Genomic DNA, 26,628 nt, shown 5'->3' on the forward strand with positions numbered 1-26,628 from the left:
TGGATCCTGAAACTTTGAGGAAACGGCACGATAGGCCACCGTCACGTAGCGCGACAGCTAGGATTAAACGTCATGACTCTGCGACGTCGACGCGGCAATATGACGCCACTCCCGGAAGTGTCCTCGACCGGGCGATGAAAGTGGCCGCCAGTGCCGGTCAGGACGTTCGGAGAGGTCGTCCCTGAACTCTTCCCCTACGTTTCTTCTTGATCTTCCCTGAATTTTCCACATCCGCGTAGCGAGAAGACGTCTCTGTCATCATGGGAGGCGGAGACCTGGTGAGTGGAGGGAGCCCGGAGCCCGACTGGCGCTGGGGACGGAAATTGGCAGGGAGTGGGGCGGGGGCGGAGTGGGTAACCGTGGTGACGAATCCTCGCTGTGGGGGAGGAGGGGGCGGTAACCCTGGACAGGGGAGGCATCTTTAGGACCTTGGAGTGAAGAGTTCGAGGTGTGTCGCGAATGGGGCTGGTGATGTTTGTGTGCTCGTTGATGGGGGCTCTCTGGGCTGGAAATTCTGGGTAGACCGGGAAGGGGGAGAGATGTTTAGGAAAGGAGGCAGATATTGAGGAATGGCACACAGATTTGTTTGTATATCTTGTCTTGGGACACATCTCCTCTTCTTACCTAGGCGTTCAGAGTCGTGCCCTGGGCTGTAGTGTGAGTAATTTGTGTCTGGTTCTCCCTGTCCCTTAGCCAGGCCTTTTGAAGAAGAGCCATTTTAAGCCTGAAGGAATCTTCATGTCCAACTTTCTTTCATGTCTGTCATTGCTCATTCTGATCTGTAGTTACAGAGCTTTGGTTGGATTCATAGCACTTATGTAAGTTAAGTGGCAGTTTCTCCTAAGTTGTGTCGTTGATTTGCAAGGGACTGAGGCCTTAAATAGGGCAAAGGTATCCAGAAGGGCTCAGTGCAAGATTAGGAAAGTACCAACCTCCTGAAAGTGGAGCTAATTGAATCAGCAAATAGGTCAACTTAGACACCTGTTCAGTAGCCCTAGTATTTTTCAGATGTTCTCAGTTAGACTGAGTTCCAGGACTCCATCAAGCTTCCTGTGAAAATTTAGTGTATTCTTCAGGTAACTGAAGGAAAATTCTAAGCCAGTGTTTCTTAATCTCAGAGCTCTTGACAGTTTGGGCTAGATAATTCTTTGTAGATGGGGGAGCAGAGGGGACTTGGATTGCCCTGTGAATTGTAGGATGTTTAGTAGCATCTCTGACCTCTAGCTGCTAGATGCCCAAAGCACCGTCTATCCTTCATGTGACAACTAGAAATGTTACCAAACAATTCCACCCATCCCTTGAGGGTGGGGGGCACATATGGTTGAAGCAGGGAGGAAAGGGATAACTAGTAGGGTAAGTGGGGGAGATGAGGAAGGAAGGATGGATGGATGGACTGAACAAAGGAAAGACTAAAGAAAGGAAGGAATGACCTGACACAGGGGAAAGGCACTTAAGGAATGAAAGAGAAAAGCAAAAAATAAGGGAGCTCTCATTGACTGCACATTTTTCTACCTGCCAGGTATTTTGTGTACATTTTATCTTTGTAACTGGTCTTCAGTCTTGGCCCTCTGTGGTCCACATTTCACATGATAGCGGGTTATGCCTCTTTCCTGCATATAACTAAGTGTTTCCTGCCATTAACAGGATAAACTCTAATCTCTTCACATGGCTTGTAAAGCCCTTAATCTTCTTTTTTTTTTTTTTTTTTAAGAACTGGAGATTGAACCCCAGGGGCATTTTACCACTGAGCCATATACCCAGCCTTTTGAGACAGGATCTCACTAAGTTGCTTAGGGCCTCTTTAAGTTGCTGAGGCTGACCTTGAACTTTGACAATTCTCCTTCCTCAGCCTCCCGAGTTGCTGGGATTACAGGTGTATACCACTGCACCCATTGATCTGCTTCTTAGTTGACTTCATCTTGTACCCCTTCTCCACCAATCAGTTTGCATTCCACCTCTAGCTACACTGAATTATTTGTGCTGTTCTTTCTCACCACTGGGGCTGTAGTTGCTGAGTGCTGTTTCCTCTGTTTGAAAACCTGCCCTCCTGCCAGGCACAGTGGCACATGCCTATAATCCCAGTGGTTAGGGAAGCTGAGGCAGGAGAATCACAAGTTCAAAGCCAGCCTCAGCAATTTAGTGAGGCTCTAAGCAAATTAGTGAGACCCTGTCTCAGAATATAAACTAAAAGGGGCTGGGGATATTGCTCAGTGGTTAAAACATCCCTGGGTTCAATCACCAGTACCAAAAAAACAAAACAAAACAACAAAAAAAATCTGCCCTCCTATTGCCTACTTCCCACTCCATCAGGCTAATTTAGAATTGTCCTTCGATGTTACATCCTTGGAGAAACTTCTGATGGGCAGTGTTAGCCAGGGGAATAGCTGATGGAGAGAAGAAAGAGAAGAAACATTCTTTGAGGATAAAGGATTTTAGTTTTGTTTTTTTTTTTCTTTTTCGTGGTGCTGGGGATTGAACCCAGGGCCTTATGCATGCAAGGCAAGCACTCTACCAACTGAGCCATATCCCCGACCCCTCTTTGAGGGTAAAGGAGAAGATCAGAACCAAGGGGAGTTTCCTGGAAGGAACATTGAAGGAAGTCCTAGGTAGGTTATACAGTAAGTTTAGGGATTTGGGTTGTAAAAGAACTGAAGAAAAGGAATGTTGTATTCCTAAGAAGGAATGCTTAATGCCAGTGAGTTCTGTTGCCTTTCTAAATATATACCATCTTCCCTCCCTCCCTGCCCCATTCCTCCTGTCTTGCCATCACCAACTCCCATTTTAGGGATGGCCAGTGAAAGTACAAGATTAAAACTGTTTGAAGGGAACTCAGGAGGGGCCAGGTCCATCCTGCACAACTTTATGTACTGTTAGAAATATTGGGGTGTTACAAGAAATCTGATATGTGCTCAAAAGCTACTGGGCAGCCGGGAGTGGTGGCTCACATCAGTAATCCCAGCAGCTTAGGAGGCTGAGGCAGGAGGATGGTGAGTTCAAAGCCAGCCTCAGCAATTTCGAGGTGTTAAGCAACTCAGTGAGACCGTGTCTCCAAATAAAATGCAAAATAGGCCTGGGCATGTGGCTTAGTGGTCAAGTGCCCCTGAATTCAATCCCCAGTACTCCCCACCCCCCCAAAAAATGCTGCTGGGCAAAGCAAACTTTACTTCTTCAGAAGGGTATGCTACCAGAAAGAATCTGGCATACAAACACATTGGGTAGGAAGTCTGCCCAGATTTTTATCCCTAATGCAGCACTGCCCCTTACTCTGATAATAGGAGTTCGGGGTTACAGTCTGTGTGATTGACTAATTTAAAATTGGGAAGTGCAAGGGGAAGAGATATAGTTATGTTTGGATTACCTACTCAACTACCTACAGGCATTATGATTGGAAGACTGAGGACAAAGGGAGATATACTGGGGGGGGGGGATCCAAATGGCTACATTGCAACCTCATAGTTTTGTGACTTAAAAAGAGCTCCACCTAACTACACACTATGCAATTTAAGTTTTAAATTACAGCAAACACATTTTTGTTAACTCAGACTATAGGTTTAACTTTGTTTTTTTTTTGTTTGTTTGTTTGTTTTTTGATACTGAGGATTGAACCCAGGGGCACTCAACCACTGAGTCACATCCCCAGCCCTATTTTTTTTTGTATTTTATTTAGACACAGGGTCTCACTGAGTTGCTAAATACCTCACTTTTGCTGAGGCTGGCTTTGAACTCACGATCCTCCTGCCTCGGCCTCTCAATCCACTGGGATTATATAGGTTTAACTTTGACAGAAAAGAGAACATTAATCTTACAGTACTTAAACACCCTCTCCATATGAGAAATTATTGGATATAAATCTTGTCATTGCAAAAGATATCTTCTCCCCCACTGTTTTTTTTTTTTTTTTTGGGGGGGGGTGTTGGGGATGGAACCCAGGACCTCATGTATGTAGGCAAGTACTCTACTATAAAACCATTGAGCTATAACCCCCAGCTGAATTATTTTCTCCCTACTTCCATTCACCACAGAATTTGAAGAAAAGCTGGCACCCACAGACCCTTCGCAATGTGGAGAAAGTGTGGAAGGCCGAGCAGAAGCATGAGGCAGAGCGGAAGAAGATTGAGGAACTGCAGCGGGAACTGCGAGAGGAGAGGGCCCGGGAAGAGATGCAGCGCTATGCCGAGGATGTTGGGGCTGTCAAGTAAGTGAGGAGTTGGGTGTCCTGATGTACAGAAAATTGCAGGACTGACTGCAGATGCCTAATCTAGATGTTGCATGATGGCTTAATGATTAAGTGCATGGGTTTTGGAGTGGGACTGACCTGGATTCTAAGGTTGGCTGTGCCTTGCTGTGAAACCGGGAGCCTTGGTTACTTTAGTAGAACCAGTTCTTAAGGCTTATTGAAGATCAAATGAGATTACATATTTAGGACTTAGTGTAGGCCACATTCCTGGTAGACTGTTGACAAATAAGCATGGCTGAGGATGGTTGTCTTTTCCTTGTTTCTTTTCTTTTTTTTTTTTTTTTTAAGAGAGAATTTTTTTTTAATATTTATTTTTTGTTTTTTGGCGGACACAACATCTTTGTTTGTACATGGTGCTGAGGATCGAACCCGGGCCGCACGCATGCCAGGCGAGCGCGCTACCGCTTGAGCCACATCCCCAGCCCTCCTTGTTTCTTGATATGTGTCCACATCTCAGTCCTGCCTTTGTGTGCGAGCTCTTTTTATTGGGGCAGTGAGTCCCATGGGAGGAGGTAGATGGTGTGTCTGTCAACCAAACCTGTGTGGTTGTGGACAGTCCTACTGGATCATTCAGTCAGTTTCTTATGTAATACATGCTAGGAATAACAGATATCATAAAAGGAAATGGGAGTAAATTTATGTTTTGAGACAGTAAAAAGCATAAAACCTGCTATTCATTCCTAAATCAGGATGACATTAAAAATATCGCTAGAATAAAGTTGAGTAATCTGTAGTGACATTCCCCTTGTTCATGTCTTCGTGGACAAAGTTTTCAGGGTAGTCGGTGGCTCACTTCTGTTATTGGATATGTGGGCTTTTCCTTAATAATCATGATAGAGGTTTGTGACATTGATGATTGTATGCATATGGTACCAGGTGCAGTGGTGCATACCAGGGGCTTGGGTGGCTGAGACAGGAGGATTACAAATTCAGGGCCAGCCTTAGCAATTTAGTGAGGCCGTAAGCAACTTAGTGAGATCCTGTCTTGAAATAAAAATTAAAAAAGGCTGAGATGTGGCTCAGTGGTAAAGTGGCTCTGGGTTCAATCCCCAATACTAAAAACAATAACAATAACAAAAAACAAAATAACATTGATTATAAGTTTCATATGCATATGAAATTTAGTTTCAGTTTATGGAAATGCTGTGATGGAACTGTAGCAGGAAAATAGATTGGGGAAAAGGCTGTTCTGATTTTTTTTTTTTTTTGGTTGGTTTTATTTTATTTGGAATTGAACCCAGAGGTGCCACTGTGCTCATCTTGCCCAGCTCCTGATATTTTTTGATCCCTTCCCCTTGTGTCCTCCAACGTTATAAAAACAAAGGTCAGCATGTGGGTCCCTTCCCTCTTTTTTTGGTCTTTAATGAAGATATATTTAGATAATCTTCTTATCCATTTGGCTGATTTGTATAGTTCTTGCACAGTTTCATGCTTTTAATGTAGCCAGTAAAACATCTTTTCTATTTAACGATTCACTTCTGTGGTTCAGGTAATCTTTTCCATGTATGAAATGCATCTCAGAATGAAGAAAACCTTTAATACTTAATGTGGATCTCAAAATTCCTCTCTAAAATAGAATGTTTCTTTAATATTTACTGATAATATTGGAAAATTTCATTTCCTAAACAATGGTCTATACTGGTGTTTCTCAACCCTTGCACTTTAGAATGGGCTTGGAAGATTATTCTAAATAAAGATGGGATGAGGGGCTGGGGTTGTGGCTCATTGGTAGAGCACTTGCCTTGCACGTGTGAGGCACTGGGTTCAATCCTCAGTGCCACGTAAAATAAATAAAATAAAGGTATTGTATCCCTCTACACACACACACACACACACACACGCGCGCGCGCGCGCGCACACACACACACACATATATATATATATATATATATAAGAATGATAGGTTTGTGACATTGATGATTGTATGCATATGATACCAGGTGCAGTGGTGCATAACCAGGGGCTTGGGAGGTTGAGACAGGAGGATTACAAATTCAGGGCCTTGTGTGTGTGTGTGTGTGTGTGTGTGTGTATAAAAATAAAGATGGGTTGAGTTCCACCTAAGTCTTTTCCCTTGGAATATAGGGGTTGTGTGAGGTAGGGCAACTATGTGTTTTAAAAGGCCCCCTGGCACAGTACACTGGCACATGTCTATAATCTCAGCAATTTGGGAGGCTGAGACAGGAGGATCATGAGTTCAAGGCCAGCCTTTGCAACTTAGCAAGATACTGTCTGAAAATAAAAATATGAAAAAGGGCTGGGGATGTAGCTCAGTGGTAAAGTGCCCCTGGATTTAATCCCCAGTATCAAAAGTAAATAAATAAATAGTTCCCTATTGTTGTACAGCTTTGATTGAGAATTGGATCTGTGTCCTTAATGATAGCAACAACAGCAGAAACTTTGTTTTCACATGCTTTGACCCCCAAATCTTTCCTTATTTAAAAACTCATAATAACAGTTTGACAACAGTAACTGACTACATTTTAGAGATGAGGATATAAGTTATCCAGCTGATTTCTGGTAGAACCAGATGCCAAGCTCTGTGCCCCTGGATTCCAACTCTACATGTTTTCTTCCTAGGGCCTGAGTAAGGCTGATATGAATTGAGTCCTTTTGAGATTAGGTGGAGCCAGGCAGTTACTACTACTTTATATAAGTATCTGCCTTCATTTTTCATATCCTTTCTTCTGTATTTGGCCCAGTTGCTTTTCCCCTAGAAGCTCTTGAATTTTATCTGTAGTCTCCTCTTCTTCTTCTTCTTCTTTTTTTTTGAGTACTGGGGATTGAACCCAGGGGCGTTTAACCACTGAGCTACATCCCCAGCCCTTTTTTATGTTTTATTTAGAGACAGGGTCTCACTGAGTTGCTTAGGGCCTCGCTAAGTAGCTGAGGTTGGCCTTGAATTTGCAATCCTCCTGCCTCAGCCTCCCAAGCCTCTGGGATTACAGGTATGCGCCACTGCACCCAGCACCTCTTACCTTTCTTTCTTTCTTTTTTTAATATCTTTATTTTTTAGTTGTAGATGGGCAATACCTTTATTTATTTATTTTTATGTGGTGCTGAGGCTCGAACCCAGTGCCTCACACATGCTAGGTGAGTGCTCTACCACTGAGCCACAGTCCCAGCCTTCCTCTTACCTCCCCCCTCTTACCTTTCTTTTCTTTTCTTTTTTTTTTTTTATAAAGATAGAGTGAGAGAGGGAGGGAGGGAGAGAGAGAGAGAGAGAGAATTTTTAATATTTATTTTTTAGTTTTTTTCGGCGGACACAACATCTTTGTTTGTATGTGGTGCTGAGGATCGAACCCGGGCCGCACGCATGCCAGGCGAGCGCACTGCCGCTTGAGCCACATCCCCAGCCATTTTCTTTTCTTTTTTAGAGAGAGAGAGAGAGAGAGAGAGAGAGAGTGAGAGAGAATTTTTTTTAATATTTATTTTTTAGTTTTTGGCGAACACAACATCTTTCTTTGTATGTGGTGCTGAGGATTGAACCCGGGCCGCACGCATGCCAGGCGAGTTCGCTACCGCTTGAGCCGCATCCCCAGCCCCCCTCTTACCTTTCTTAATGTCCCTTCTCCTTTCTTCCCTTACGTAGCTCCTTGCTCTCACCCTGTACTGCCCATGCTCCCTGATTCCCTCTATCTGAGCTCTTTTGTTCCTCTAGCACCAATATTTGCTTCATGCTGATGACCCTTAAACTTATCCCACATAGACTCTGTGTCATTGTATATTCAGCTGCTTAACAGGTAGTTCTACTTTTTGACCCAGAAGTTCAAGAGTCACCTCAACAAACACTTAGCTCTCATCAGCCCCATTTGGTGATTTGTAGACCTATGGGCCTTACCAGTAGCCAGTGAATCTACTTCATCCTTCTGACCTTTTTATCTTTCTGACACACAGGAGATATTTTTACAGATTAATAAATGAGTCTTTATTCCCAACTCCTCCTCCTGTTAGTGTCAGGTACACACAGGCAAACTTCTGATTATCTTTGACATGTATTTTAATTGCTCCCTCATCCCCTCCACTGGCTATGGTGGTTTGTGGTTGTCCTGGCTTCTCAGGAGGCTGAGAGGAGGAGGATTCCTTGAGCCCAGGAGTTTAGGGTCAACCTTGGCAACATATCAGGACACTGTTTTTTGAGGACATTTAAATTTTTTTTTTTTAATACCAGGGATTGAGTCCATAGGTGCTTTACTACTGAGCCACATCCCCTGCCCTTTTTATTTTTATTTTGAGACAAGGACAAATTTGCTTAGAACCTTGCTCAATTGCCTTGAACATGGCGATCCTTCTTCCTTAGCCTCCCAAGTTGCTGTGATTACAGGTGAGTGCCACCACACCTGGCTTTCTTTCTTTCTTTTTTTTTTAAGTATTTTTTTAGTTGTCAATGGACCTTTATTTTATTTATTTGTATGTGGTGCTAAGTCTCAAACATAGGGCCTCACATATGGAAGGCAAGCGCTCTAGCGCTGAGCCACAACCCCAGCCCATTTATGTTTTATTTTAAGGCAGGGGCTTCTAAGTTGCTGAGGGCCTTGCTAAGTTGGCTGAGGCTGGTCTTGAACTTGGGATCTCCTGTCTTAACCTCCTGAGTTGCTGGGATTACAGGCATGTACCACCCTGCCGGGTTTCACTATGTCCTTAATTTCTGTCAAAAAGTACTTCCTAGCTCAAGGTTCATTGACTATGACATTGTCAGACGTTGAACCCATGATTGTTGGGCACCTGTCTAGGAGACACAGCCATAGTCCCAGCCATTTAGGAGTTTAAAACTTGATGGGAGAGAGAAACACATACATAAGTAACACAAAGAACAACCAGCATTTATTGATACTTACTTTGTGCCATGACTCTGCTGAATGACTTAAAAATCCATTAACTGGGCAAGGGATGTAGTTCAGTGGTAGAGTACTTGGCTAGCATACACAATGCCCTGGGTTCAATTCTCAGTACCATAAAAACAACAACAACAAAAAATCTAAAAATCCATTGACTGACTTAATTCCCAGCAACCCTGTGAGGTAGATAGTATTATATCCCCATTTGATAGGTGAAGACACCAAGGCTCAGAGGACTTACTTGGCTATAGAGCCAGGATTCAGGCCCGTGTTGCTTGACTCCAGAACTTATCCTCTTTTTATTTATTTATTTTTTCTGAGACAGGGTCTCACTACGTTGCCCAGTGGTCTTGAACTCCAGGACTTAAGCCATCCTCCTACTTTGGCCTTCCTAGTAGGTGGGATTATAGAACTTGTACTCATAATTGTTATACTATATTCCCTATCAGGAAATGAGCCTCTGAGAATATTCTAGTTACCACTGACCTTCCTGCTCAGACCTCCTTATGATGTGATATGGTCTGCCCTATACAATCAGTTCTTTTCTTCTCAGACCTAGGAGTTTTCTATTGTTTGGATTACAGAATACATAAAACTAGGCAGGAGCTTGGAGTTGTGACTCAGCGATAGAGAGCTCGCCTCTCATATGCGATGCTCTGGGTTTGATCCTCAGCACCACATAAAAATAAATAAATAAAATAGAGGTTATTGTGCAACTGCAGCTAAAAATAAATAAATATTTAAAAAAAAAAAAAAAACTACACAGGAAAATTCCCAAGTAAATGATGTTCATGTTTCATTGCTATTAGCCTTTTGGCCTTTTATCTTCTAAGTATTTATGGTATTTTCTTGTAATTTTATTAAACATTTATTTTGATCACAACTGCAATAAAAATATAAATAAATAAATGTATTATCTTCAAATACATCCCAGTTCCCATGCTGTTTTAAATTTAAACAATTGTTTAATGTTTCTTTATAGATTACTTGATCATAGTTGTCCAGCCTATAATTTTATTTATTTATTATTTTTTTGAGGCGCTGGGGATCAAACCCAGGACTTTGCACATGTTAAGTGCTCTGCCCCTGAGCTACTGGTGCCCCTAGCTCACCAGTATGTTCCCCTGCTCCAGTACTGGGTATTGGCTCCAGTGGTGCTTTAATATTACTACTTCCTAACTGCCCCTGTCTTCCCCAGACAAGGTCTTGCTAAGTTGCCCAGGTTGACCTCAGATTTACAGTCCTCCTGCTTCAGCCTTCCTAGTATCTGTGTTACCTCACCTGGTGCCATATACAATTTAAAAACAGACTATAACTTGTTCTAAAATTCTTCTTGAACTGGCATCTGGTCCATTTTGTATTGCCAGTTTGGCTCTTGTAAGACACCACTTGTGATGAAGTTCCATGGATCTTCTTTCCCTCTAACTTAGAACATGACTTCCCAAACTGCAAAGCTCCCTCCTTCCCAGGAGCCATGATATTCCCAGGGCCTTGTATATGCAGGGCAAGCACTCTACCAACTGATCTGTATCCCCAGCCCTCTGGAGCCCTGGTTTTAATAGTTGTCAGCCTCCTTCCTGGTCTCCGATTTATTTACATGAGAGATTTAGGAAACCCTTTGTTTACATGAAAGACACCACTACCTGTGGTATTCCTTTTAAAGTCCCACTACAGTCTTCCGTTATCCACCAGGGTGCAGCTCTCCCTTGTGCTCCTAACTCCAGTGGTGTGAGCAATGCCAGGCAAACCGCATGGAACCTGACCCATGACCACAGTCATTTCTTAATTATAGACTACAATGTTTCTCCAACCAGTGCTTTTATTTTTTTACTAAATTTTTTTTGTAGTTGTAGATGAAGAGCATGCCTTTACTTTATTTATTTATTTTTGTGTGGTGCTGAGGATTGAACCCAGTGCCTCACGTATGCTAGGCAAGCGCTCTACCACTGAACCCCACCCCCAGCCCCATCAAACCAATGCTTTTAATAGGAAAACATTTTTCTAAAGTGTTGTGTTGGTTTATTCTTATTAAAAATGTCCGTGGGAGTGGCAGGGAAAGAGTGGCAGAGCACGTGCCTAGTGTGGGCAAGGCCCTGGGTTTGATCCTTGGCGCTGAAAAAAAAAGTCCAAACATGCAAGTAAGAAGATATCCTCCCAGTTATTATGTAACCTCAAAACAAACAAATACACAAATTGAAGTCATATTCAAAGCACTTTGAGCATTTTGAGTTTAATGCTACAAATAATACTGTTTGGATGAAATGAATTAGCTGTAAGCTGGTGTTGGCTGCTTCTATACACCTTTACTATTTGTGATATGAGGGTCCATTTTCTCACCATGTTTCTCCCTAGAATCACAGGGAAATATTTGCTTGACATGATACTATGACATCATTTGTGCCCTGTGCCATGCTCTACCTTTGGCTTAAAAACATCATTTATGTATTAGGTTATTTTTGATCTTATTATCTCCTCAAACGTGTAGTGTTATTACTGGTTCTAATGTGTTAGGCACCGAAACAAAATAAATACGAGTGATTATGTGATCACTGACATTATTTTTGGTGATAAGACAATGATGTAGAATGAGCCTATTAATTGTTTTAGATTATCTTTTGAAATTATGCTTTAAGTATATGAAAATGATTTCTCCTCTTAATTGTAAGCTCCACAAGGGCAGGCACCATTTCACCATGCTTGCCATGTGGTAAGCACCTATAGATTGAGTCCTGCTTTCATTGGGTTTTCTATGCAGGTTTGCCGGAATCTACATTTCCTTGGAATTGTATATATTGTTTTCTTCAACCAGGAAAAAAGAAGAAAAGTTGGACTGGATGTACCAGGGTCCTGGTGGGATGGTGAATCGTGATGAGTACCTGCTGGGGCGCCCCATTGACAAATATGTTTTTGAGAAGATGGAGGAGAAGGAGGGAGGATGTTCTTCTGAGACAGGACTCCTTCCGGGCTCTATTTTTGCTCCATCTGGTGCCAATTCCCTGCTTGACATGGCCAGCAAGATCCGGGAGGACCCACTCTTCATCATCAGGTGCTGCTGAGGGTCTAGGAAGAGGGTTTGTTACAGGATGCTTGGAGACCCTGCAAAGGCAGTGGGTTGCTGGCTTTGCAGTTGGTTTTCCCTTGACTTTTATCTGTCAAGTAAAAGGATTTGTCTCCATTTGCTCTTCCTGATGTTGGGAAGGAGGCTCCATTAACACTGTCAGTTCTTAGCTGTACGGGAAGGTATTGGCAAATGTACCAAACCAGACCAGATTTATTCATTTGTCCCTTAAACAAAAATAGGAGGTTGAAGCAAGGTGACAAAGATTGGCAACTTCTTGGAAAACTGGGGATCTGTGTGAAGTTGGCTAAGTGGGTGAACAGACCTTCTTATCTTCCACTTCTTTTTTGTGAGGTGGGCAGCAGAACCCTTTAAAAAGAAATTTCAGAATTTTGAAACCCCAATGTGTGACAGATAAAAGTAGAGCTATTTTTTGGGTGTTAAATGAGACCATACTATACATATTTATTTTGGTTTAGTTTGCATTATTTTCTTTCAAGTGTGTAAGAATAAACATTGAAAAATATTTATTTTTATTTAAAAGTTTTTCTTTTGCAAATTTTCTTTAAAGTTATTTTTCTGTTAAAAATGTTGTATATGTTACAAATGTTTTGTCCCATATTGTTAGCTTCCTATTTATTATAGTAAAATATAGGTAATAATTTACCTTTTTAGCCACTTTAAAAAAAAAAATTTATTTTTTAGGTGTAGATGGACACAACACAATGCCTTTATTTTTATGTGGTGCTGAGGATCGAACCCGGGTCCCACCTGTGCTAGGCGAGCGCTCTACCGCTGAGCCACAATCCCAGCCCCTGTTTTGTTTGTTTTTATTGGTGTATTTATATTATCATTTTTAATGTCTCTGTTGAATGGTTATGCCATGACTTATCTTGTTAATATTCTATCATGGAATCCCTAACTTGTTTCCAAATTTTCATTGTTATAAAATGAAAACTTCATAGCGACCTTCCCTGATTTTTCCTTATAGTAACAAATTCTTTCTCCCTCTCTTTTTTTGTACCAAGGATTGAACCCAGGGGTGCTTAACCACTGAGCGACATACCCAGTGCTTTTTTGTATTTTATTTAGAGATAGGGTCTCATTGAGTTGCTTAGAATCTTGCTAAGTTACTGAAGCTGGCTTTAAACTTGCAGTCCTCCTGCTTCAGCCTTCCTAGTATCTGTGTTACCTCACCTGGTGCCATATACAATTTAAAAACAGACTATAACTTGTTCTAAAATTCTTCTTGAACTGGCATCTGGTCCATTTTGTATTGCCAGTTTGGCTCTTGTAAGACACCACTTGTGATGAAGTTCCATGGATCTTCTTTCCCTCTAACTTAGAACATGACTTCCCAAACTGCAAAGCTCCCTCCTTCCCAGGAGCCATGATATTCCCAGGGCCTTGTATATGCAGGGCAAGCACTCTACCAACTGATCTGTATCCCCAGCCCTCTGGAGCCCTGGTTTTAATAGTTGTCAGCCTCCTTCCTGGTCTCCGATTTATTTACATGAGAGATTTAGGAAACCCTTTGTTTACATGAAAGACACCACTACCTGTGGTATTCCTTTTAAAGTCCCACTACAGTCTTCCGTTATCCACCAGGGTGCAGCTCTCCCTTGTGCTCCTAACTCCAGTGGTGTGAGCAATGCCAGGCAAACCGCATGGAACCTGACCCATGACCACAGTCATTTCTTAATTATAGACTACAATGTTTCTCCAACCAGTGCTTTTATTTTTTTACTAAATTTTTTTTGTAGTTGTAGATGAAGAGCATGCCTTTACTTTATTTATTTATTTTTGTGTGGTGCTGAGGATTGAACCCAGTGCCTCACGTATGCTAGGCAAGCGCTCTACCACTGAACCCCACCCCCAGCCCCATCAAACCAATGCTTTTAATAGGAAAACATTTTTCTAAAGTGTTGTGTTGGTTTATTCTTATTAAAAATGTCCGTGGGAGTGGCAGGGAAAGAGTGGCAGAGCACGTGCCTAGTGTGGGCAAGGCCCTGGGTTTGATCCTTGGCGCTGAAAAAAAAAGTCCAAACATGCAAGTAAGAAGATATCCTCCCAGTTATTATGTAACCTCAAAACAAACAAATACACAAATTGAAGTCATATTCAAAGCACTTTGAGCATTTTGAGTTTAATGCTACAAATAATACTGTTTGGATGAAATGAATTAGCTGTAAGCTGGTGTTGGCTGCTTCTATACACCTTTACTATTTGTGATATGAGGGTCCATTTTCTCACCATGTTTCTCCCTAGAATCACAGGGAAATATTTGCTTGACATGATACTATGACATCATTTGTGCCCTGTGCCATGCTCTACCTTTGGCTTAAAAACATCATTTATGTATTAGGTTATTTTTGATCTTATTATCTCCTCAAACGTGTAGTGTTATTACTGGTTCTAATGTGTTAGGCACCGAAACAAAATAAATACGAGTGATTATGTGATCACTGACATTATTTTTGGTGATAAGACAATGATGTAGAATGAGCCTATTAATTGTTTTAGATTATCTTTTGAAATTATGCTTTAAGTATATGAAAATGATTTCTCCTCTTAATTGTAAGCTCCACAAGGGCAGGCACCATTTCACCATGCTTGCCATGTGGTAAGCACCTATAGATTGAGTCCTGCTTTCATTGGGTTTTCTATGCAGGTTTGCCGGAATCTACATTTCCTTGGAATTGTATATATTGTTTTCTTCAACCAGGAAAAAAGAAGAAAAGTTGGACTGGATGTACCAGGGTCCTGGTGGGATGGTGAATCGTGATGAGTACCTGCTGGGGCGCCCCATTGACAAATATGTTTTTGAGAAGATGGAGGAGAAGGAGGGAGGATGTTCTTCTGAGACAGGACTCCTTCCGGGCTCTATTTTTGCTCCATCTGGTGCCAATTCCCTGCTTGACATGGCCAGCAAGATCCGGGAGGACCCACTCTTCATCATCAGGTGCTGCTGAGGGTCTAGGAAGAGGGTTTGTTACAGGATGCTTGGAGACCCTGCAAAGGCAGTGGGTTGCTGGCTTTGCAGTTGGTTTTCCCTTGACTTTTATCTGTCAAGTAAAAGGATTTGTCTCCATTTGCTCTTCCTGATGTTGGGAAGGAGGCTCCATTAACACTGTCAGTTCTTAGCTGTACGGGAAGGTATTGGCAAATGTACCAAACCAGACCAGATTTATTCATTTGTCCCTTAAACAAAAATAGGAGGTTGAAGCAAGGTGACAAAGATTGGCAACTTCTTGGAAAACTGGGGATCTGTGTGAAGTTGGCTAAGTGGGTGAACAGACCTTCTTATCTTCCACTTCTTTTTTGTGAGGTGGGCAGCAGAACCCTTTAAAAAGAAATTTCAGAATTTTGAAACCCCAATGTGTGACAGATAAAAGTAGAGCTATTTTTTGGGTGTTAAATGAGACCATACTATACATATTTATTTTGGTTTAGTTTGCATTATTTTCTTTCAAGTGTGTAAGAATAAACATTGAAAAATATTTATTTTTATTTAAAAGTTTTTCTTTTGCAAATTTTCTTTAAAGTTATTTTTCTGTTAAAAATGTTGTATATGTTACAAATGTTTTGTCCCATATTGTTAGCTTCCTATTTATTATAGTAAAATATAGGTAATAATTTACCTTTTTAGCCACTTTAAAAAAAAAAATTTATTTTTTAGGTGTAGATGGACACAACACAATGCCTTTATTTTTATGTGGTGCTGAGGATCGAACCCGGGTCCCACCTGTGCTAGGCGAGCGCTCTACCGCTGAGCCACAATCCCAGCCCCTGTTTTGTTTGTTTTTATTGGTGTATTTATATTATCATTTTTAATGTCTCTGTTGAATGGTTATGCCATGACTTATCTTGTTAATATTCTATCATGGAATCCCTAACTTGTTTCCAAATTTTCATTGTTATAAAATGAAAACTTCATAGCGACCTTCCCTGATTTTTCCTTATAGTAACAAATTCTTTCTCCCTCTCTTTTTTTGTACCAAGGATTGAACCCAGGGGTGCTTAACCACTGAGCGACATACCCAGTGCTTTTTTGTATTTTATTTAGAGATAGGGTCTCATTGAGTTGCTTAGAATCTTGCTAAGTTACTGAAGCTGGCTTTAAACTTGCAGTCCTCCTGCTTCAGCCTCCTGAGCCACTGGGAGTACAGGTGTGCATCACTGGGTCCAGCTAGTAGCAAATTCTTGAATTTGAAAATACAATTCTAGAATTTCTGAGATGAAAGAGTATGAGCTGACCAGGCATGGTGGTGCACAACTGTAATCCCAGCTACTAGGGATGTCAAAGCAAGAGGATCACAAGTTTGAGGCTATCCTGGGCAATTTAGTGAGATCTGTCTGAAAATAATAAGAAGGGTTAGGGATATAGCTCAGTGGTAGAGCATTGGGTTCAATACTCAGTACTACAAAAAAAAAAAAAAAAGTTTGTGTTGGTTGTGATAAGTATTGTCAAATAATCCTTCAGGAAGGTTGATCAGTTTACCTTCCTATTGAGAGTATATGAGAGTAAAATTTCTTAAAAGAAGAATCAGGGTGGGCATGGTGGCACACGCCTGTATCCCAGTGGCTTGGGAGTCAGAGACGGGAGGATTGTGAGTTCAAAGCCAGCCTCAGCAACAGCAAGGCGCTAAGCAACTCAGTGAGACCCTGTCTCAGAGGTTGAGTGCCCCTGAGTTCAAGCCCCAGTACCCCCCCTACCAAAAAAAGAGGAATCAGTGCATTGACTTTATTTTCCAGGTGATTATTATGATAAAAGATGGAGGTAGTTTTTGAAATGTTGCAACCAATCAATATATAAGATGACACCCATTTACTTGACCAGGTGGGAAGCCTTGAGTATGATGCCCAATGAGAAAAAATTTTAACTCACTGTCTTGCATGGCAGTGTCCCATAGTAGACTTTCCCCACAATATACAGTCTCTTATGCAGATTTGGGGGAGATTTTTGGCTTCCATGCCATCCTGTAGATTTCTTTTCTTTCTTTTTTTTTTTTTAAAGAGAGAGTGAGAATTTTAATATTCATTTTTTAGTCTTTGGCGGACACAACATCTTTGTTTGTATGTGGTGCTGAGGATCGAACCCGGCCGCACGCATGCCAGGCGAGCATGCTACCTCTTGAGCCACATCCCCAGCCCCATCCTGTAGATTTCAATAAAGCATTTCTTACAATTGTGGTTATATAGAATTTGGAGAGGAGAATGATTTAATCTTCCTTCTAAGAGAAATATTAATGATTTTTATAATGTCTTCCATTTAGGAAGAAAGAGGAGGAGAAAAAAAGAGAGGTATTGAACAATCCTGTGAAAATGAAGAAAATCAAAGAATTGGTAAGTCATGCATCAAATAAGCATAAAGCCTTTAGGTACTTTTTTGTTTTGTTTTGGTATGGGGGATTGAACCCAGGGGATTGAACCACTGAACTACATCCCAACCCTTTTTTAAAATTTTATTTTGAGACAGGGTCTTGCCACGTTTCTGAGGCTGGCTTTGAACTTGTGATCCTCCTGCCTCAGCCTCCCAAGTTGTTGGTGTTATGGGAATGTACCACCAGATCCAGCTGTCTTTTAGCTACTTAATATAAGATCTTCCCTCTGTTTCTTCCTACCAGGGAAAACAGAATGATGTTTAAGACTTTTCTTTTAGACACCATCTCTTGGTGATATTTATGCAATCTTAATAAGTTTAAGTAAGCTCAATTTCCTCTTTTGTCTTCTGGTTGGAAAAAGCACCCCTGTGTACTTACATATTTTCAGGAAAAGAGGGGTGTAGGCCATGCCTATGGAATCATGTATGCAGTATGCACAGGGGATTGGAGTGTCCTCTGTTACGGCTCACCATTCACATAACGTATGGTTACTCTTTGAGCAGTTGGTAATTTTTGCAGTCTCTGATTACTTCCAAAGGAGTTAGAATTTCTTTCAGTGGAAAGAATGGAAACTCCTAAGGAGTGGTTCTGGGGATTGTTTAAAACACAGATTCCTAGCTCACTCACCAGAGGTTCTGTTTGGGAATCTAGGGTCCATTGTGTACAACCAGGTTTATTGACAGGGAGCTCCTGAGAATGCCCTGGACCCCTGTAGAGGCATGGCATCAGTTTGTACATGAGCCAGTCCCCTCAGAAGGGACTGACAAAGGTTTCAATAACCTTGAAAGTTTATGTTCTGGACACTTTTTAGTTGCAAATGAGTTTGGAAAAAAAGGAGAAGAAGAAAAAGAAGGAGAAGAAAAAGAAGCACAAGAAACACAAGCACAGAAGCTCGAGTAGTGATCGCTCCAGCATGGACGACGAGCCCAGCCGGGGGAGGTGAGCGAGTCAGGCAGCCTCCAGCACTGACTCACTTGCTCATTCATTCTTTCATTCCACAACAGGAACTGGAAACTGCCCCGCAATGGGGTTTCAGTGGTGAACACTTGGACGTAGGCTTTGTGCCAGTTTGTTTTCTAGCATTAGAATTCCCTGGAGATGCTATATGTGGGTGGGTCTCCGGGTGTGCTACTGGAGAGACACCCCTAAGAGAACTGGTCACAGATCTTAGGTCGACTTCCTGGCATGACTATTTCATCTTAGCTGAGTCCTCAGGACTGCCATGGGATTCACATAGGGTTTTTTTTTTTTTTTTTTAATGGATGAATGGGCCTATGACTGCCCCTTCTGTGTCTTTCCATCTTCCCTGTGGGAATAGTCAGCTCTGCTCCTGCTGACTCACCATGGGTCTCTGGAATAGAAACATGAGGTGAGAGGAGAATGTGTTTAGGCATTGGGGCTGAGAAGCTCGGCCCACGGCTTTTCACAGGAAAATCTTAACTGTGCTGATGCATCTTCCAGCAAAGATAGTCCAAATAGAGAAACACACTGCCAAGTAATAGCTGGGAAGTGGGGAAGGTCACACTGGAACCAGGACGCATGTTTCAGCATGAGAGATTTGAAGTGGACCTGTATGCATTTTCTTCTTCAATGAATGTGTGTTTTTTAATCTCTTAGATCTCAAAAGAAGATGGCAAATTCCTTTCCTGTTTTGTCTAAAGTCCCTGGATATGGCTTACAGGTAGGGATGTGGGCTTCTTAAAGGGAGTGATGGTGGGACTGTGACATGTGCCACCTTGACAATTGCAGATAGCAGGGAAATTGGACAGTGGAGGCTGGGGTTGCTGGGGAATAGGCCCACTTCTTATCCCTGAGCTTCTTACATGCCTGAGCATTCTCTAAGCAAACAGAATCACTTTAGGTATTCTGCCTATCTCTCTGCAGTCAACATGAAATATATGCATTTTAAGTGTAGAGGTTAATGGCTTTTTACCTGTGGACATCCCTTCGTGATTTTAACTTTTGATGCTGCCCTCTCTGCTGTCTCTTACTCTTCCTTAGGCTCTAGTGAAGACCTAAGCCAATTTAAGTGGTGGGGTGGGTACTTTCTCTTAGGAGATTTTTTTTTGGTGGGGGGTGGCGGTACTGGGGATTGAACCTAGGGATGCTCTGTCACTGAACTACATCCCCAGCCCTTTTTATTTTGAGACCAGGGCATGCTAAGTTGCCGAGGCTGACCTCAAACTTACAATCTTTCTGCTTCAGCCTCTTGAGTTGCCAGGATTACAGGCATGTGCCACCATACCTGGCTGTTTTAGGGGATCCTGAGATAACTGTTCAAATTTTTTATGCTTTTCTGTAATTATTGTGAATTCCTTACAAAACTGATTATTTCATTTTTAATATTTTTTGGTCCCGGGGATTAAACCAAGGGGGTGTTTAGGCATTTAACCACTAAGTGACATTTGCAGCCCTTATATTTTATTTTGAGACAGGGTCTCACTAAGTTGCTCAGAGCCTTGCTAAATTGCCTAGGTTAGCTTTGCGCTTGCGAGCCTCCTGCTTCAGCCTCCTAAGTTGCTGGGATTACAGGCATGCGCCACTGCGCCCAGCTGATTTTATTCTTTTCCTTGTTTTATTGCATTGCCTTTTGAACTACTGGATTTTCCTATGAATAGCTTTTTTTCACACCCCCCCACCCTTCCTTCTCTTTATGATACAGGTCAGGGACTCTGACCGTAACCAGAGACAACAGGGTACTCTGATGGCTGGGCAGAAGGGAGCGTATGGGATGAAGAACTGTTCCCGGTCTAGAAGCTCCTCGAACTCACCCCTTAGAAACACCAGCAGGAAGAGCAATAGGGAAGCAGGGTCCCGGGACAAGAGGTCTCGATCCCTAGGCAGAAGGTCACGGTCCCCAAGGCCTAGCAAACTGTGAGTGTGGAAATTCATTGTGGTATAAACTGTGACTGCAGGGGCCTGGTCACAGTGGTATTTTCTTTTGGTGATGTTCACCCATCAGCTTTCCTAAAGTCTTTGCTTTATTACTTCCTTCATATTATTTTTTAAACTTTAATGTAAGCTTTCAGCCCCTACAACCACATATTTATAGGAATATACTACACTGGTACAATATCCTCTCTCTCATCTTTCTTATGGACTAGTTTTAAGATGGCTAGCTCTTTTTTCATTATTTGAAGAATAATCTCTGGAAAATAATCTCTGTGTCCATTACAGGCACAACTCTAAGGCAAACAGGAGAGAGAGGGACCAGACTAAGAGCCCATCACCTAAAAAGGAGGTCTATCAGAGGCGGCATGCTTCTGGATATACCAGGTAAGTTATGAGGGCAGTAGATTAACTTCATATTCTGCAGTCCCTAACCTAGAAGTGGCCCACAGCAGGGCAAGTGGGTAATTTATATGACCTGTTTGCCACACCAACTCTTATTTATCTGGTCAACTTTTAATAGTCTTCCCCCACTCTCATACCTTGTTAGACACATTGAAAGGACAAAGTTAATAGTGTTGATCTAATAAAAACTTTAAGTGAGAATCTTTCATCATATATTGGTCTGGCAGTACTCATAGAGGTTTTCACCCAGAAGTCTATTTTTTAGTTGTCAATGGATCTTTTATTATTTATTTATTTATATGCGGCTCTGAGGATTGAACCCAGGGTCTCATGCATGCCAGGCAAGCACTGTACCATTGAGCCACAACTCCAGCCCTCACCTAGAAGCCTTTTTAAATATTTTGGCTTTTTTACTTTTCTTTTCTTCCTTTTTTTTAATAACACGTTTATTTTATTTATTTTTTATGTGGTGCTGAAGATCGAACCTACAGCCTCGCGCGTGCTAGATGTGCACTCTATCGCTGAGCCACAACCCCAGCCCAGCTTTTTTACTTTTCATACTGGGGATTAAATCCAGGGCATTTTACCACTGAGTATCTTCCCAGTCCTTTTTTTTTTTTTTTCTTTTTTTCTTTTTTTTTTTTTTTGGTACTAGGGATTGAACTCAGGGGCACTCAAACACTGAGCCACATCCCCAGCCCTATTTTGTATTTTATTTAGAGACAGGGTCTCACTGAGTTGTTTAGCACCTCACTTTTGCTGAGGCTGGCTTTGAACTTGTGAGTGGAATTACAGGCGTGCACCACCGTGCCTGGCTTTTTGAGGCAGGGTCTTGTTAAGTTGCCAAGGCTGGCCTTGAGCTTGCAAGAGGTCTTTATGTTATTTGATTGTTCCTTGTTTCTCTTTTTTACTTTGAAGTGTTGGGCATATAACCCAGAACCTTGTGCATGCTAGACAAGAGCTCTACCACCCACCTCTGATTGTCTCATTTTAAAAACCTCCTAGCTTCACTATAATGCTGTAATATATTTTAACTGAGTGAGATTTTATTTTATTTTATTTTTTTTGCAGTACTTGAATTGAACTCAGGGCCTCACTCAGGCTAGGCAAGTGCTCTACCACTGAGCTATATCCCCAGCTCGAGTGAGATTTTAATTATTTGATTTTTTGGGGTATTGGGGATTGAACTTGGGGACACTCAACCATGGAGCGACATCCCCTGCCCTATATTGTATTTTTTAAATTTAGAGACAGAGTCTCATCGAGTTGCTTAGCATCTCACTTTTGCTGAGGCTGGCTTTGAACTCTCAATCTTTCTGCCTCAGCCTCCCAAGCTACTGGGATTACAGGCATGTGCCACCACACCTGGCTTTGAGTGAGATTTTTAAAAGTTTTGTTTTGTGCTTTGTCTTTTCCTAATTTCCCTTTTCTGTTTGTTTTGGTGTCTGTCATTCATTTTTTTGAGGCTTTCCTGAACTGTCTGGTGATATTTCACTTTGCATTCATATTTAAGAGTGAGGTATAAAAAAGCTGAAACACTGTACCCACAGGGTTTGTCTATTGGTAGGTGATTGGGTAGAGTTGAACTGTTTTTTTAGCTGGGACTCTCAGCTGTCAGTAACTTTGATTCTTTTGTTAGGGACTGGTAAAATTTCTTCAGGAAAAAAAAAAAAATCCTCTAGTTGCCTGATCCTGGCTGCTGGCATTCTGAGAGAGGCACAGATCCCATCAGGGACTGTGAGTCTCAGTGTGGAGCATGTGGGCTTCACTTCATCCTCTTTGCAGTATGGTGGCCTTGCCAACTTTCTGTGCTGTGCCTGATGCTTCTGAATCTTCTTTTCTCCTGTATGGTTCAGTTTCTCCAGAGGGTAAACCACAGGGTCTCCTATAGATGTTTGGCAGAGTAATCTCCAGCTTCAAGTTTTGCTTGGGAATCCAGGGATATCTCAGTTGCCTCTGGCAAGCCTTTTTTGCAGGGGGTTGGGGTACCAGGGATTGAACCCAGGGGTGCTTTACCACTGAGCTATATCCCCAACCATTTTATTTATTTATTTATTTTGAGACAGGGTCTCGATAGGTTGTTTATAGCCTCGCTAAATTGCTGAGGCTGGCTTTGAACTTTCAATCCTCCTGCCTCAGTCTCCCGAGCTGCTGAGATTATAAGTGTGCGCCACCATGCCCAACTGCCAAGATTGTGAGATTCTAAAAGTGTTTAAAATTTGGGTGAAAACACCTGACCAAAATGTTAAGAGGAGCCAATGCTTGCCTGTAATCTCAGTGACTTGGGACAATCCTAAATTCAAGGCCAGACTTGGCAACTTAGACCCAGTCAAAAAATAATAAAGGGCTAAAGTTGTAGCTCAGTGGTAGAGCACCTTAGAGTTCAATCCCCAGTACCTCTGCACCACACTATGTTAGTAGGAGGGAAACTCATGCTGGACATGGCACTGCTCTGGCCATTTCCTTGGAGAAAGCCATGGGCTGGAGAGCTTGGGTCCTGCCTGACCTTTATCTCCCTGTGCTGCTTCTGGGATTTTTGCTAGGAGTGAGGTAGAATTGATGGGATGTTTTTTGTGTTCAACAGAAAACTCTCAGCAGAGGAACTGGAACGAAAACGGCAGGAGATGATGGAAAATGCTAAGTGGAGGGAAGAGGAGAGGCTGAACATCCTCAAAAGGCACGCTAGGGAGGACGAACGGGAACGGAGGCTGGAGAAGCTAGACTCCCGGGATGGGAAGTTCATCCAGTGAGTACATTTCTTCCTGCCTGGGGCTCCGTAGGCATGGTCTCAAGGAGAGAGTCTAACAGTGGGTTCAATGTGTTCCAGGTGTCGCTGTGTCTGCAGGGAGAATATGGAGCTCAGCTTTAGGACCACCTTTTTTACCATTCGTAGTTTCTGGCCAGATAGTGGGAGGTTTTTGATTTTAAGAGGGAGATGTGAATTAGTATTTTCTCTAAATCTCTGAAATTCTTTGGCATTTCTTATTTATTTATTTATTTATTTTAGTTGTTGAAGGACCTTTTATTTTATTAATTTATTTATATGTGGTGCTGAGAATCAAACCCAGTGCCTCACACATGCTAAGCAAGCGCTCTACCGCTGAGCCATGACCCTGACCCTGCATTTCTTTTAAATAAGAATTAATGGCTCAGAAAGTTTTTTTTCCAATGAGACTTTGACTTATTTTCAAAAGCAGATGAATTTTCTCTTATGGACATTTAAAAAATTTGGTTCCAGATGGAATCACTTGAAAATTTTCTATGTGGGCTTAAAAGAGCTTGTTTCTACAGTTGCTTTAAGGCTAGCAACCTGTTTCTTCTAATTCTGCCAGACCTGACCAATTGACAAATGTTTTTTATTTCCTAGCCGCATGAAGCTAGAGAGTGCATCTACTTCCTCCCTGGAGGATCGGGTGAAACGGAATATCCACTCTCTACAGAGAACCTCAGTGGCTCTGGAGAAGAACTTTATGAAAAGATGAAAACCATTCTTTTTCTTATTGGTTTTCCTGAACTTTTCAGGGAGGCTGCTAACCCCTAAAAAATTCTCTTTATAAGAGTTCAGTGACTTCTTCCACAGATTTCAAACCACCACTGTTCAAAGTGACCCTCGTCCATCAATTCCTGAAATACTTTGCTTCCTTTGTGAATCAGTGTGACCTGGTTATGAGATCCTAAGTAGCTTTTGCAGTATGCAGAGTGGGTTTTGACTCTGTTTTAATGGGCAGGCACTGAGCCATGCCATTGGGAATATTCATCTTGCTCTGGAAGGCGGCCTGCTGGGTTTGTGATGCTCATGACACCTCTTTCCTCACACTTGTGTGAATAGACCTATTTCACTGCCTCAGGATAGATCATACCATTCTGAGCTCTCTCCAGAGCCACTTGGATAGATTGTGCTAACTGGGATACATGAATTTATTTGATCTAGTAAATAATATAACAGAATGATGTCAGATTAGGGAACAGCCAAGAGAGTGACAAAGGATCTGGAAGAGAATACAAAAAGGTCTAAGTGAACTGTTAACTATTTGGTTTGTAAAAGTATAATGTGTATATGTACAAATGTATATTTTTTTACATGCTTTTTAAAAAAAGTTTAGCTTTGTGAGAGTATCTTGTTTGCTAAGTGATTTTATTATGTAATATAGTACAGCCACACTGAACCTTGTGAGTGGCACAGTAAGGTAGGTCAGCTTATTTTTCTCTGAATAGGGCACATTTAGGAGAAGCCTGGGTTTATCGATAGAATCTAGGCTATCTATCTGATCTCCCTGCTCCGAGTTTCCCATGTGTGATCAGTGCAGGCAAGATTTTAGGAGTCAGGACCACATTGCTACTATGTTCCCTGGCTCCTAAAAGAAAATAAAATGGAAGCTGTTTATTACATGGCTTCTTTTTTTATCATGTACAATGCTAGATTTTCAGGGGTTGTTTCCTACTATTTTGTAGCTATTAAAAAAAAAAAAGTTCCCCCAAACAAAAATAAACTCAAGTGGCCACTTCCCTGTTTTAACTGCTTTTCCCTTTATTCCTTCACCAGAAGCCCTCATTTGACAGGGATTTCCTAGGCAATTTTTTGTTAAATTTTTTTTTTGTTTTTATTTGTAAGTGAACACGATATCTTTATTTCATTTTTATGTGATGGATCGAACCCAGTGCCTCACAAGTGCTAGGAAAGCATTCTCTACTACTGAGCTACAACCCGCAGTCCCTCCTAGGCACTTCTGAGTCACAAGTTAGCTGAGCTATTTCTTTGTTCTTCTAACTTCTAATTCTGGTTAAAATGTATTTGGATTTTTATTTTTGAGCACTTATGATGCCAGACACTAATGCTTTAAAAAAGTTTTGCCCAGAGAGAATTTAACATACTTTTGTTATTCATTAATCACTTCATTCTACTGCCCTATGCTACAGTTAATTATGGTTTTTATTACTTGGTAATAAAGGTTACATTTATTTTTGTAACTGTCAAGAGTAGCCACGTGGAACACCGAGTTTTCTTACTCCTGTTATAGAAAGAATGTTGACCCATGGTTTGTGTCGAATATATAGAGATCCTTGTCTTATGTAACAGAACGTGGGCCGTTTACTTAGATTTCACTAACTAAGCCAGAAAATAAGACGATTATTAAGGTATGTGTCTGAAGGTGCCCACAGGTTCTTAACTTGACCCTTGGGGCGCAGGAGAACTGGAGGCAGGTGGGTGGGCGCGGGGCCCATTCATAAACCCAGGGTTCTCAGCTGCCCCTCTCATTGGCCCTGGGGGAAAGGGGCGTGCCCCACGGGTGGAGTGCACCCTGGGCCTTGGGGAGTGGGAAAACCCACGCTTGGGTGGAGCGAGGGGGCGTTCCTTGGTTTTCCAGGCTGGACTTCCTTTTCCCCTTGCTGTGTTCCTCCTCGCACCCCCGGGGTGGGGATGGTACGTCCCACCCTCCTCGCATTCCCGCTCCTCCTCCTTTCCCGAAGCAGTGGCGTTGCCGCCATCTTGGCACCTCAGATTGAGGGAACGAGCCAAGCCCGGGCTTTTGAAGGGGGGTGTTAGGACAGGGAGTTCCTTCCGCGGTACACAGTGAGACCTGCCCATCCCTCCTCCTCTCCCTGCTCCGGCTCGGGCTTCTGAGGCTTGCGGAGGCCGGCCGGATTCCTGTCAGGCCCGGGGAGGAGGGGCGAGAGGGGCGGCCGCTGCCTCCCCGGGACGGGCGGTACCACCCGGGTGGGAAGGAGAGGGGCCTGGGTGACGACGGGGGCGGTGCACCACCTGGGGGCGGGGTGCGGAGCGGCCGGCTCCCTGGGGCCGGGCGGGCGGGGCGGACG

The 26,628-nt window shown here is 42.3% G+C and overlaps 1 protein-coding gene across 1 annotated transcript; it reads left to right on the forward strand.

The window, feature by feature from the left end:
• The first annotated feature begins 96 nt into the window (after positions 1 to 96).
• Positions 97 to 25,791, forward strand: Cwc25 (CWC25 spliceosome associated protein homolog). The gene is made up of 10 exons (XM_015506676.2): positions 97 to 278; positions 4,023 to 4,195; positions 11,885 to 12,121; positions 17,410 to 17,479; positions 18,329 to 18,456; positions 19,135 to 19,198; positions 20,180 to 20,391; positions 20,695 to 20,793; positions 23,396 to 23,557; positions 24,179 to 25,791. Exons 1-10 carry the CDS (start codon positions 261 to 263, stop codon positions 24,291 to 24,293), a joined length of 1,278 nt encoding a protein of 425 aa, XP_015362162.1. The 5' UTR covers positions 97 to 260; the 3' UTR covers positions 24,294 to 25,791.
• The last annotated feature ends 837 nt before the right edge of the window (positions 25,792 to 26,628 follow it).

Source organism: Marmota marmota, unplaced genomic scaffold (assembly GCF_001458135.2).
Source record: "Marmota marmota marmota unplaced genomic scaffold, marMar, whole genome shotgun sequence".
NCBI classification, from domain to species: domain Eukaryota; kingdom Metazoa; phylum Chordata; class Mammalia; order Rodentia; family Sciuridae; genus Marmota; species Marmota marmota.

Coding starts and splice junctions, on each gene's coding strand:
- Cwc25 (XM_015506676.2), top strand. Junction 18,457..19,134: donor GACGAGCCCAGCCGGGGGAG/GTGAGCGAGTCA, acceptor TTAATCTCTTAG/ATCTCAAAAGAAGATGGCAA. Junction 19,199..20,179: donor TCCCTGGATATGGCTTACAG/GTAGGGATGTGG, acceptor TTTATGATACAG/GTCAGGGACTCTGACCGTAA.